This window comes from Helicoverpa armigera, chromosome 13 (assembly GCF_030705265.1).
Source record: "Helicoverpa armigera isolate CAAS_96S chromosome 13, ASM3070526v1, whole genome shotgun sequence".
Classification (NCBI taxonomy): domain Eukaryota; kingdom Metazoa; phylum Arthropoda; class Insecta; order Lepidoptera; family Noctuidae; genus Helicoverpa; species Helicoverpa armigera.
Genome location: NC_087132.1, coordinates 9290257 through 9304572, shown reverse-complemented (window position 1 = coordinate 9304572; position 14316 = coordinate 9290257). Strand labels below are relative to the sequence as shown.

The following is a 14316-nucleotide window of genomic DNA, read 5'->3' as shown; positions in this document are numbered from 1 at the left end:
TCGAGTACAAATGACCGCACACAATATGAAAATCAACCTACTTTCCTTAAAGAAGTGTATTGTGCGAATTTTGAAATCTCATTTGTTACTTATTTACGATTTTTTTACACACACAATGAGAAATTCAACAGGAAAGAAAGAATTTCTAAAGGTAATGCTTATTTCTAAAAGAAATTTCTACCAGAGTCGCTGCGAAAGGAAAATAGGAATAAAAGAGATATTTTTTTCGGTAGGCTAGTTTTTCGATAGTTAAATAACTTAGGTATATCTGTGCAAAAAAAAATAATACGGCATTTTTATTATTTAAACTATCTTTACTCAGAACTCTGCTTCAAAGAATGTAGAAAATGAATAACGATTTATTAATTAAGCGGTCAAACAATATGATAGTCTATTATAAAGTTCCATTTATGACCTAGATAGGCCATCGTTTAGGTAATAAATTATCATATAGTCAACTCAATCATATAGTCTGACAACCAGTCGGTTGAAGAGGTCAGATAAGAAATCGCTGCAAATAAGACACTAGTTTTCAGTGCAAGTTGGGGTTGGCTAAAGGAAGCCAACTTTAGCCAACCCCAACATAGTTGGCCATGAAAACATTTTAGCACTTGTTAAAACTTTTTCAGTTTCTATTTGCTTCAGGCACTAAAATCAACAATCATTAATAAATAGCCACATTGAATATGAAATGTGTCACTAATTTGTTAATTTGCATAGTTATTAATTAACACCTGGTTCTGTATGTCATTAGTTCCAGTCGAAAAGCGTTCAAACAAATATGTTTTGATGGTACATATTTTTGGCACGTACAGGACTATTAGTTCTCCAAATAAGGAAATTTGAAACAAACTGTGCAAATAAGACTTTACATTTTTTGTTTGTGTTTCGTCATACGGCCTTTCTTTTGAAACACGATGTTTTTGAAAGCTTTTAATTTTATATTGTGGTGATTTTTTTGTTATATAATTTCTTTCAAGTCTAAGTTTACTATGTGGTCAGCAGGGCCCAGCAGGGCCAAGGTTTGCTGGGGCTGCGGGATTGTTCGAAAGAGTTACCGCGGCCCTGGTACATAAAAGGCCTACAACCGAACACGACGGTTTTTAGTCAGTAAGAGTCTGACACTCCCTCACAGCTGCTAATCCACAGCGGGAGGGGTCATTTGATGATGTTTGTCGTAGGTAAAAAAAAGTTACCATGTGGCTTCCTCACAGTATTTCTTAAATCATCATCTCTTATAAACCCGTAGTGACAGCTGAAAGACGTAAGGTGAAACACAACCCATATTTTGAATATATAGGGTGTGTCGTTCACAATGACATTAAATGAAACTCGTTAATATTTAGTTAGGCTTTAGCTCTGGTGGGCCTCACTGGGGTTTGCAGAATCTCCTAAAGGGGCGCGTGTAATAACGCGCATCGCTGACATGGGCATGTTAGATACGGGTCTTCTAGGAGCCGGATGGTCGACGACCCACTCAAAACTCATCGCCCACGCCTATGGTGGCCGGGAATCGGCTCCCGTGGTTTCTTACCGCAGTGGGAATTTTCAATCGTTCCGCCGCCTCATTCTTTTTCATCCCATTTCTTCTCGCCCCAGACCATGGCTTAAACCTGGGCCGGGTCCGATAGTTCGCACAGTCCACACAGTGGTGATAGTCGGACACCATCTCCATGAGATCAGAGTTGGGAATAAATGTTTTCAAAAAAATAATAGTACATTTAGCGAAAACACGTTTTATAGCAAGTCTTTGTAACTGAATGATATCAATGATGTAAACTTAGATATATAAAAAGTGTTTTTTAGACTCAGCTCGGGTCTGATTGTGACTATTCATAATGAGGAACAGTGTATTTGTGATCAGAAGTTGAAAGTAAGTACATACATTATGTCTCTGGTATGCGACGCGTAATTTGTACGTTTTCAGGGGCGATAAAGCATTTTACGTGCGTGTGATATTCAATCGAGGAAGCTCTCATTTCTTTAATGTGCACTTTGTGTCTGGGCTTGTTTCTAAAGCTACAGAAACTTAACTCACGCTTAGCAGCGCTTGCGAGAGACATATCTTTACCCTTTCTTTTAGGATCCATAAGCGTTACATGTTTTGCACCACACAAAAAATATTTAAGGTCTACTTAATATTACTCATTTAACGTAAGTTGCTTTTAAGCCTCCACATTAATGGAAGATAAGCTAAAATAAAACCCCAGCTCAATTTGTTTATGAAAAAATGCACAACTCCATCTATGACTTTACATGATAATTAATTAATGTCAAATTTGTTGTATTTTATATACCACAGCTGGAGCCGCTTTGACCGTGGCTGAATAATTTTACCCCTGTTGACCGGGATAAAAAGTAGCCTATATGCTAATCCAGAGTATCACCTATCTACATACCAAATTTGAATCAAATCTATCCAGACGTTTTTGCGTGATTGAATAACAAACATACATCCATACATTCTCACAAACTTTGACATTTATAATATAAAAAAGTAAGATTTTGTCAAGGAGTACTCAATCGAAACCTTATAGGTATGAATAACAAAACATAAAGAAATATTGATTTTGAATCGACAACATATATCCGCAAAATTCGGATTATGGAGAATTTCGTTAAATTCCAATGGCCCTGACAGACAAAGCGCAGTATGATAGCCATATTTGTCAATAGATATAGATAACAGTAGATAGATCGACCATTATGTGATTTCTGGTGAAGCCAAAAACGAAACACACTTTTTATGTAGAAGTTATAGTATTTAGAGTTACGTATTAGTATTTATAGCGTTTCTTAATTTTTTTTTGGAATCAATTTTTGGAATCAATTCATAGAAAATGTTAAACATTTTTCAAAGTATCGCTTGTTTTGTTACAAAAATTTGTCTTTGACACATTCGGGGGCCAGCTACATGCCTCTACAGTGGTCAGTTTTTGGACTCTTATCGCATAAAATTATGTGTCACCTATTGCCTATCTATCAAACGGTAGTGGGTTTCTAAATCTATGACAGCATCCATGATAAAAGGATAGAAACCTGCGTACAAATCAAAAAAACCGGCCAAGTGCGAGTCAGACTCGCGCACGTAGGGTTCCGTACCATTATTTATAAATCGAACAAAATAATCACGTTTGTTGTATCGGAGCCCGCCAAATTATTTATTACATTCTAGTTTTCAGTATTTGTTGTTATAGCGGCAATAAAAATACATCATGTGTGAAAATTTTATCTCTCTAACTATCACGGTTCCTTAGATGCACCCTGGTGACTGACGGACGGACAGACGGACGGACGGACAGACAGAGGTGCTAAAACAATAGAGTCCCGTTTTATCCTTTGGGTACGGAACCCTAAAAACAAAAAAAATACAGGATTCAGAAAAAGAAACGGCAAAACTCAAAAGAGGCCGTCTATACTAATTTAACAAAATATTAATAAAAATACGGTTTATCCCTGTTGACCGGGATAAAAAGCCTATGTGTTAATCCAGGTTATAACCTATCTACATACCAAATTTCAATCAAATCGGTCCAGCCGTTTTTGCGTGATTGAATAACAAACATACATCCATACATTCTCACAAACATTCACGTTTATAATATATGTAGGATATGTAGGATGTAGGATGTAGGATGTAGGATGGGATGGGATGGGATGGGATGTAGGATGGGATGGGATGGGGATGGGGATGGGATGGGATGGATGGATGGATGGAATGGAATGGGATGGGATGGGATGGATGGATGGGATGGATGGGATGGATGGGATGGGATGGATGGATGGGATGGGATGGGGATGTGGATGGGATGGGATGGGATGTAGGATGGGATGGGATGTATGTAGGATGTAGGATGTAGGATGTGGATGTAGGATGTAGGATGTAGATGTATGTAGGAAATAAATAGACTAAATATGTGCGCAAAATTAGAACACCATATAAAAGTCAGACATTCATTACCAATAACTGAAATTCTCCCTTGAAAACTGACAGCTGTCAACTGATCAAAACATTCAATACTCCTTACTTTATCTCTGCTTTACACATGATATTGTAAATTATAAAAACGAAAAAATAATGTGGCTAAACCTATGGATAATTTAATTGCTTATGATTATGTGGGTGATTAATAAATAATTTAAGTAGAAAGTGTTTTTTTTTGTCACCTCGCCTGACTGCCGAACCTTAGGTCCCGGGTTCGATTCCCGGTTCGGTCGACGTTTATGTGATGAGCATGCTTGTTGGCCGTGGTCTGGGTGTTACAATATGTATTTATAAATATGTATATATGTAGCTATATGTAGTTTATCTGTTGTGTTAGCACCAATAACACAAGTTAATTAATAACTTAGCATGGGGCTAACCGACCGTATGTAAAAAAGGTGTCCTAACATTATAATTCATACTCTCTTTGCTGGTACCTTTAGAATCTAGTAGGAAAGCGTCTGAATCAATGTGGCCTACAATAAATTCAGGTTAACTCTAGTCAAAAATATAGTCAAATCGTTATTTTCTTGAAGTGTTACGTGAGAGCTCTGTGTATAACTTTAGGTTAGAGGTTGTTGATACAAACAGATGTCATCCTAAATTTTCTTTCTCCCATGTAGCAGTCGTAAATAATTTAGTTTTTTTTTTTATACGGTATAAGGGTATAAATAAAATAATGCAATAATTGTTACTGTAACATCAGGCCCAACTTTCTAGGGAGTTTCGCCCGTCTCTTTTTATTTAAGATACTCGTACAATTAAAATATGATTAATTAAATGCATATTTAATCACCTACACAATTAATACAATCAATATTTAATCAATTGTTTAACACAGTGTTAACCAAGGAAAAATTATTACATAGAAACAGGTACTAAGATCTACGTCATGGATTGAAAAAATGAGGAATATTAAATTTTTTCATCAACAACTTCATGATATAAACTAGTTAAAGGAATCGAGCAAAGTGCTTCAAGCGAACTCCGTAGGCTTTGAGAAATTTATTGCAATCACAAATAATATAATCTTTCGCTCAGTTTTCCCTTTGCAGCATTCTTTAAATCTCTGTACAAGACAAGTTCGTAGGTCGTACAGCTCTGCATGTTTTACGAGTAACATAAATTACAATTATTTAGCTTCTAACCTTTTTTTTTTTTATGATAGTTTTTAATCAGATCTATTTACCCTTTATTTACAAATAACTTTTTACAATAACTTAATAATAAATATATATACAACATATAACTAACTTATTACCTAATATATACACTTACTATAAATAAAAATATTTAAAAAATTGCATCAAAAAACTCCTCATGGCAGCATTGCCACGTTGGATGGCAATGCTTACTTTTTGGCCAAAATAAAAACCAGCCCTTGGGTCACCTGAAGTGTCAGCAAGTCGCTTAGCGATATCCTTATATAGGAGATGAGCACTTGGACCCCACGGCCCGAGGGTTTCAACCCCAAACGGCTCAAAGGTATAGTTACCCACCAGGGTACTATATTTGCGCCGTTTGAGGTCCTCTGCAGCCGCAGCAGCGGAACCAGCACATCGCGCCGAGCTAGGAAGGTGAGATGGTGCAAGAGTATCGACGCAGGTCGCGTCCCATACTAAAGACCTACCCATCTTCCACGGGAACAACGACATACCGTCTGGTCTCTTGCCATCGTCGCGTGCCAGACCATTGGGTTCTAATATGGCTGGAACGCCGACGGCAACAAGAGCGCGACGGATTATGTCATTGATATTCGCATGCCGTGCAAAACGGCCGGCGCTGCGGCTACATGACAAGCCGTGGTGTCCAAGGCTGCTGACAGCTTCACCACATGGGCAGCGGTGAGGAGAGCAGCACGGAGCACCCAAACGCAAGCAAACAGCAAGCCGGAAAGTGGTGTCGTCAAACAAGGTGCCTATGTTTGACGACGGAAGTGCCAGAAGCCATAAACCCGACTCCCATTCGCCCACAGCCAGAAGGCGCGCTCGCTCTGCAGAAGAAATTGACGTATTAATCAGATTATTCCGTGTAGCTCTGCAGAGCGGCTCATCCCACTGTCTCTGAGAGGATGGGTTGACGGGTAGATCAATATTCGGGCAGGTGATTTTCCAAGCCTCTACAGCCTCAGCCAGGCATGGTACCTCGCAATTGACCAGTGTGGAAGGGAGAATTTTCCTGGTCAATTTCTCAGTACCACGGACGGAGGATATAAAGGCCGGTAAACTTATACTAGAAATTTTGCGGACGCCAAGCCCTCCCATGCGAATGGGAAGAGTAGCCTGAACCCAGGCTCGGTCGTCTAGGGCCACATTTAAAATTGATGATAATGTGTGTCTGATAATTTTGTCAAGTTGTTCCAAAAGGTTTGTGTGCTTCCATAGAGCGGAAGCGCGCAAATAGTATGTTAATTTTGGGCCGAAACAACAATATCTAATGATTGTAATGGCTGAGTGCATGTTAATTTGGAGCAGCCTTTCAAAATCAAAAAATCAAAAAATCAAAATCTTTTTATTTCACATAGGCCTTTGCAGGCACCTATGAAACGTCACATTAGTTGCACGGTTCCAAAAAGTTGGTCTCATGGAGAAGAGCCGGCAAGAAACTCCATAGACACTCTTTTTAAAAAGTAATATAGTCACAGTACAAACAGTCTATTACATAACAATAGTAAGCTCACAGAATTATACAATGCAAGAAAGTTAAACTGTAAATCTATACAATGCAAAGGGAGAAGAAAAAGTCGTTTAATTGCCAGGGAAGCCACACATGGAGAGATGAGTTATCGCCATATAATATCTTTATCGTCAACAAAGTCTTGAATTTTATAATAAGCTTTTTTAATTAGGGTGGATTTTAAGGTGTTCTTAAATTTTATATCCGTGAGATCGGTTACACACTTAGGCAGCTTGTTGTAAAAACGGACACAATTCCCTAAAAACGATTTATTTGATTTCTTTAATCTGAATCTCGGAACTACTAGCTTGTGCTTGTTTCTTGTATTAATGGAATGTATATCACTTTTAACACTAAATTGATTTAAGTTTTTGTACGAACATGATATTTTCTAGTATATAAAGAGAAGGTAGTGTAAGTATATCAATTTCTTTAAATAATTCTCTTAATGACTCGCGAGGGCCGAGGCCATAAATTGCACGAACTGCCCTTTTCTGGAGAACGAAGATTGAGTTTACGTCAGCCGCTGCCCCCCACAGTAAAATACCATAGGACATAATACAATGGAAGTAAGCGAAATACACGAGCCTAGCAGTAGCAACGTCAGTAATCTGTCTTATTTTTCTGACTGCATAAGCTGCGGAACTCAGCCTCTTTGACAGTGCTGAGATGTGGGCACCCCATTGCAATTTAGAGTCAATGGTGATGCCCAGGAAGACGGTTTGACTAATAACATCTAATTTATTATCGTCCAGAACGATATTGAGCCCTACTGGTGTTACATTAGGTAAAGAGAATTTAATGCATTTCGTTTTGGAAGAATTAAGAAGCAAGTTATTCGCGGCAAACCACTTGCTCAGAGTAACCAAGCTATCGTTTACGTCTATAGGACTAGATTCCTTTCTGTTAATTTTGAAGACAAGGGAAGTGTCATCAGCAAATAAAATAATATCAGAGATCACAGACATCATATACGGGAGATCATTTATATAAGCTAAGAATAAAAAGGGACCTAAAATTGAGCCCTGCGGCACGCCCATTTTTACTAATGACCCAGATGAAGTTGAGCCACTTACGTCTACTACTTGCTGTCTATTTGATAGATACGAAAGGACGAGCGCGAGCTTTACCACGAATTCCGTAGTGGTTCAGCTTACAAATGAGAGTGTCGTGGTCAACGCAATCGAACGCCTTAGAAAGGTCGCAGAAAATGCCCACAGCATCCCGCGAATCTTCCCAGGCGTTTAAGATTTGGGTGATCAATCTTGCACTTGCGTCAGTGGTAGACCTACCCTTTGTAAAGCCGTACTGACGGTCATGAAATATGTTGTTTAAATTAAAATGTCTTAACATCTGATCCAACATGATCCTTTCGAAGATTTTGCTAAAGGCTGGAAGGATTGAAATAGGTCTGTAGTTGGAAGGGTTTTTCTTACAGCCTGATTTAAAGATAGGAACAATTTTGCTGAGTTTCATCAAGTCAGGGAAGATACCGTTGTCAATGCAAAGGTTAAAGATTTCACTAAGTATCGGGGCAACACTCTCAATAATGGAATTAATGACTGTGACAGAAAAGCCCCATAAGTCCTCAGTCTTTTTTAGATTTAAAGACTTGAATGCTCTTTTGATCGTGTAATCAGAGACATATTGAAATTGGAAGTCAGGTATATTTCTACTGAAGTTCTGTCGAAGTAATAGTTTCCGAAATATGATTGAAATTTTGTATTTTGTCCTGAATAAAATTCGAAAATGAATTTTCATATATTGGGGAACCAAGGAGACAAAGAGAGTCCTTATCAATTAATTTAATATCCGGGGCTATTGCATTGAATTTTGAAAGTGTGTCTTGTCTGTCAGTATTGTCCGGTACAAAAAGTTCGCATTTGGAGTAATTTAAATTTAGACCTATTTCTTGAAATTTTTTTTGGAGAAAAGAAAAATCACCAAGTACTGTATCTACTTTGCCCCCCAAGGTTCCGTCATCAAGGTACCAAACGTTAAATTCCGAATTTAGCTGCCGAATTATTGGGTTTATGGCTAAACTGAAAATCACAGGCCCGAGTGGGTCACCCTGCTGACAGCCAACAGAAGATTCCAGAAGGTTGTCCTGATATAGTAATTTAGATGGATGTCTGTAGCATTGCCAAATAAAACTGTAAATTTGGGGTAACTCTTTTTTCGTTTCTGCCAGCAAGGTGTCCCTATTGACTGAATTAAAGGCATTCTTTATGTCAACCTTCATTATGACCTCTCCTTTGCCACAATTTAAATAGGTCGATAACGCGTGCACGGCAGCCTCGCAGCCCCCTCTTGAGCCGTAACCCAGCTGAAGGGGCTGAAATTTTTCCGAAACACCCTCACTACAAAATTTACAGCAAATCTTGGCTACCGTGCGACGGTAAGTAGTCCCTACGGCAATTGGACGAATGCCGCCATCCCTCTTGCGTAGGGCGCAGAGGTTCGCTCCATACAAGACGTCGATGACGGCCTCGTCCACCTTGCCGGCGAGCATAAGGTTGACCAGGGCTGTAAGCTCCTTCAAGAGTGACTCACCAGCTTCCCCGGCGCTTGGGCAGGTAAGGTCCTTAAGGTGTTGCGGACTCAAGCCGTCGAGGCCGCCTGCGGAACCGCTCCTGAAGGAGCCTATTGCCGTGCTCAATTGTCGACCTGTAATAATGAGGGTATGGGTGTCCGGGTCAGGGGGGTCAGGAAAAGAAAGGTCATCGGATGGGGCAGGGTGTTTGCTCTCCAAAGCGGAAAGTGTTTCTGGAGAACAAGGTGCCACCACATCACTGCTGAAAAGAATCCTCGCTGCACCACTTATGTCACCTTCACTTAACTTGGATTCTACCAGGTGGGGGATGCTCCTCGAATAGGTAGAGCCTGTTGTCGGTGATTTAGTGTCGAAATCTCTGGCCGAAATATTACAATTATCTTTAATTTGGGTCGTTAAGGACTTTTTGGATGCCAAATTTTTTTGAATATGTAAGATTCTATAAGGGAAGGTGAGTAAGTTCTCCCAAGCACGTTGCGAGTTCTCCCGTGCAGCCAGGCGGACACAACCTGCCAAATGTTGAGCTACTAAAGTCCTGGCGCCTCGGGGAACCCGCTTTAGGATTGGAATTGTGTTTTTGAATTTTGAAAGTCTTTTCCAAAACGGTTCCAAAGGTGTGTCGGTATCTGGGTTTGTCGGGGTTAGTGTGGGAGGAGCTGCACTTTGGGATTTATGTGTCTTCCCAATGTGCACGTTCAAACCCCGCTTACCTTTAAAAAAACGTGCTTGGGGGCACAGCGGGCATCTCAGGGCATCCAAAGATGTTGAAGATTGACAAGCACTTACACTCCCATCACCATTACTATACATCTGGGTGCCTCGCTACTTATTTGTATACACTTACAACTATTAGTTTTCCACAAAAGAATATTTACAATAATAAAAGTAACAAATCAAAATAGCACTCAAAAACACAAATAATCAAAATGTAAATTTGACGCAGTCGCGCTGGTTTCGGCACATTTCGGCGCGGGACTCACTGGCCAGCCCCGGCCGGCCAGTGCCGCGCCCCGGCTTCTCAGGCGGTAGCCTGCGTTTTATATGGAAGGTCCGATGCTTATGATTCTGAGGCTGTTAAAATCGGACACGTATGCATTCAGTACCACGGAGACTCGGCCGTGCAGCAGTTCTACTGCGGCGCCAGCGTGTTCGTGACAGGCGGCTACGGATTCCTCGCCAAGTAGCTAGTGGAGGAACTCTTCAGGATACTATTTCTCAATTTAATAAAAATTCTTCCCTTACAAATGACAGCTAATGTCAATGTGCTTCTAACCTAAATAAAACGTGAGTTATTCTCCTCGAATATATTTCGTTTGACGGATGACTGTGTTGTGAAATAACAATCACAACAATGGATGTATCGATTCGGAATAAATCAGGATCGATCTAGTTGTTCAGATGGTAAATATTTATAACTCTACTTATGATGTGAATGCTTTTCAAATTACTATTATGCTGTGCTAGATCAGAAGATATGGACTACTGTCGTAAAATTTCACTGCACCCTACAGTGTATTTTTCTACCTGCTTCCGATAACTTTTAAAAGCACCATCTTGAAATAGTTTTAAGAATTCCAAGTATTTTAACGTCTATGTCCTGTTAAAAATAATTAAAAATCACCTCTCCACGTTAAACTATCCATATGAAGCCATTTTGTTCAAAGCCTAATAAACTTTAAACCATTAGTATTTATGTTTTAAACTGCAAGTCTATAAAATAAAGCCAATCTAATGGAAATATGTTCCAATCTCCTTCGTTCCCGGTTGGTGCTATCAAACATGTTATAAAGCAAGCTCGTCAATCTTTAAGACGAAGACGATCGTAGAAAACAACTAAGACGAGTGCTACTAGCTCTAAAGACTCCAGCATAATTGCTTTCAAATTATCTTAACTTATATAAGGAAATAGCTTGTAGTGATATCAAAAAGGCATCAAGGTACACAGTAAAAAAAAGTTATAGCCAAAGCAGTTTATTTAAACACAAATCTATGACAAAATCGTAAATTTATGTTCAAAATCAAAGAAGACCAAAAGCAGTACCAGTAAGTAGAGAAGAAGTTGTCGATTTGTATTCAACGGCCGAACAATTGTGATAAGCCACCCTTGATCTTGTCCACTCCTTTCTCTAAACTGTCTACGATAGGTAACGTGGGTAGTTTGATAGGGAACTTCGAGTTTGACTCTTCAACCTTATTATTTTCTTCATTGAATTCCAAGAATAAGTCCAGTGCTGAGAGGACGTCTTCAGAAAATACTTCTGGGGCCTCCATGGCCAAGAAATGTCCTTGGCTGTCGAGAACTGTTGAACGCAGAAGGTTGGTGAATTTGTATTTGAGCATGATCGGAGATTCATAGATGATTTCGTCCTTAGCGTGAATGGTGCAGGTTGGTACTGATGTTGGGATTCTGAAAGAGGTAAAAGTGTAAGTATTTAGTACAAAGAAGAAAAAAATAAATACTGCCAATGTTTATGGAGGGTAAAAAGTTCAAGTTGTTTCTCTATATAATAGATAGATACAGTCACGGAGTAGCTAGAAGACTAGGCAAGTTTAAATTCGGAACTCAAGAAATATTACTTACGATGATATTCCCATGCCAAGGGTTCTCTTATTAATGGACTCTGCATATACTCTGACAGCGGTGGTGAACTTGTTTTCAGTCCAGTACATCATGACGTCATCAATGAGTGTCTCAGGAGCGTACAAGAGGGAAAGACCTCCGTCTACTCTGGTTTTGTAAGCTCTACGAGTACCACCAGAAAGTGACTGCATCAGCCATGCGAAGAGACCCATTGGAGAATCTGACAGAGCAATTCCTGTAATAGAAATATTATGAAATCATCTTCCTCTGCCTTTATCCCAATTTTATTTGGGGCTGGGGGAACGTATTTTCTCCTTCCATACTCTTCTATCTGTCGTCGTCTTATATATAACATGAATGTGTTTTCAAAATAATAAATAATCTATTAATCAATTCTAGACAGTATTAAATAGATACAAGTAAAACTATTTCATAAAATGCATTTCGATATTATATTCTTACCAATGGTATCTGGCTTAGTAGCCTGCATGTGCAAGTACCCGGATTCCTCAACGAGTCCCAGAACGACATCAAGTATTGGGTACATTCGGTCTGCTACTGAAGAGTCCACGACCAGCGATTGGAACAACGGGTTCAGTGAACCAGCTAAGTAGGTGAGCAGTGAACCAGGAGCTAGAGATATCGGGAAGTTCGTGTGGTAACCGAGGATTTTCTGAAAATACAACGGGAATGAAAAGTAAGTACCTTAAAGCTATCATATGATTTAATAATAATAATTTTAAAAAACCGGCACAAAAAAGTCCTCATTACTTTACAATTACTATTTGTAAGACAACTCTATAATTTTTTAAGGTGAAGTAAAATTCTCTAATTTTATAAAAAAACATATGCTTTCATTGCCACTATTCGGCTGGACCCTCAATAAACTTAACACTTATGTGGTCTACGTTAAGTGGTCCTAAAAATTATAAAGATTAAAAAAAAGTATTCGAAAATCTTACATCAGGATAGAAAGTGACCATATCGTTAGCTATTAGGGCACCGAAGTCGCCGCCTTGAACGTAGAACTTCTCGAAGCCAAGTCGGGCCATAAGGTTTTTCATGATAGCTGCAATTTCCACTTCTCCCATACCAGGACGAGTTGTTCCCTGCCAAATAAACAATAATATTTTATGTGGTAAAAGAAAATAAAGGCATTAATTACGTACAAGATTAATTAGCTATATATCTCATCACAGTGATATAATGGAAAGTCCACAAAATACTTACATCAGAAAAACCAAATCCAGGCAAACTTGGAACTATGACTTCCACAGCGAAACCTCTTTTTTCGTTGTACTCGGTGATAAGTGGAATGGATCCATAGAACTCCCTGATGGAACCAGGCCAGCCGTGCATCATCAGAAGAGGTAGCACCAACGTGCCTTCAGGTACCTAAAATAAATACCACTCTAAATAACTTATCTGCTTGCCTGGGATCCTCGAAGAATCAAACTATTAATTTTTTTTACTGGAAGTCTCTCTAAGAAACTTTTATTTGCTTCCTTTGCTACGATTCTTTCTTTCTTTCAAATACTGACCTCAGGCTTAACCCTGATGAAGTGTATATCAAGCCCTTGAATGTTAGTCTTGTAATGAGGGAACTGGTTCAAGAAATCTTCGCGTTCAGTGAAGTTGTACTTGTTAGCCCAGAAGTCCATCCAGTAGTCCAGATTATCTGAGTTGAAACCGTATTCGAAGGCTATTCCTTCTAGAGGTTTGGTCACTTCGCGGCGATTGTTGATACGATTTCTTAGGTCGGTTACCATCTGGAAGATAAAGAAGAAAAACATGTAGATGAGAAGTAGTTTATGATCCAACCACGAATACTGTAATTGTTCGGCTTTTGAGACGACTTTCCAAAAATAAGTGAGTTACTCAATTCGACAGCGTATTGCAATATGTATTTTTGCCAAGTTCATTTCCATTACAAAAAAAAAGTTGGAATTAAAATGTATCTAGCTATGCAATGAAATAAAACACTTACCTCATCCGTGAACTGGATTTTGAAAGGTCTGATATCCTCGCTGATCTTCCCCTCTTGTCCAAGTGGACCCCACCATTTTTCTATACTTGATAGAAATTCCGGTGAGGTGACCTCCTTGGCGGTCACACCCAGGACAAGAGTCACGTAGGCCGAAAGCACGAATACTCTTAAGAACGTATTCATCGTTGCTGATTTCAATGTTCGACTAACCGAAGTCCCAGCTTATATACTGTTCCCCATTTAGTTTATTTCGACCTACACCAATTGTTTAAATATTATATTTTTAATATTAACATTAAAATGTTTAATTTTACAATATTTGCTCAATTTCGTCAGTGAATGAAAAAAGGTGTGCTTCCTTTTCTTATTTAAAAATGCCTACAATTTTTGCTTGACTAAGAATGTTTCCTCGCTTTGTCTGCATGATTAAAAACCAGTGAAGTGTACTTCATACCCGCGCTCCGGTATTCGATGGTGCAATTCCGTAAAGTATTCGAGTACAAATGACCGCACATGATATGAAAATCAACCTA

General features: G+C 39.1%; 1 protein-coding gene across 1 annotated transcript; it reads right to left on the bottom strand.

Moving 5' to 3' along the window:
• Positions 1 to 11191: 11191 nt before the first annotated feature.
• LOC110373357 (juvenile hormone epoxide hydrolase) lies at positions 11192 to 14000 on the bottom strand. The gene is made up of 7 exons (XM_064037416.1): positions 13784 to 14000; positions 13338 to 13565; positions 13027 to 13191; positions 12759 to 12905; positions 12259 to 12469; positions 11797 to 12031; positions 11192 to 11622 (listed from the first exon to the last, which is right to left on the bottom strand). The coding sequence occupies exons 1-7, from the start codon at positions 13964 to 13966 to the stop codon at positions 11289 to 11291; spliced, it is 1503 nt and encodes a 500-aa protein (XP_063893486.1). The 5' UTR covers positions 13967 to 14000; the 3' UTR covers positions 11192 to 11288.
• Between the last annotated feature and the right edge of the window lie 316 nt (positions 14001 to 14316).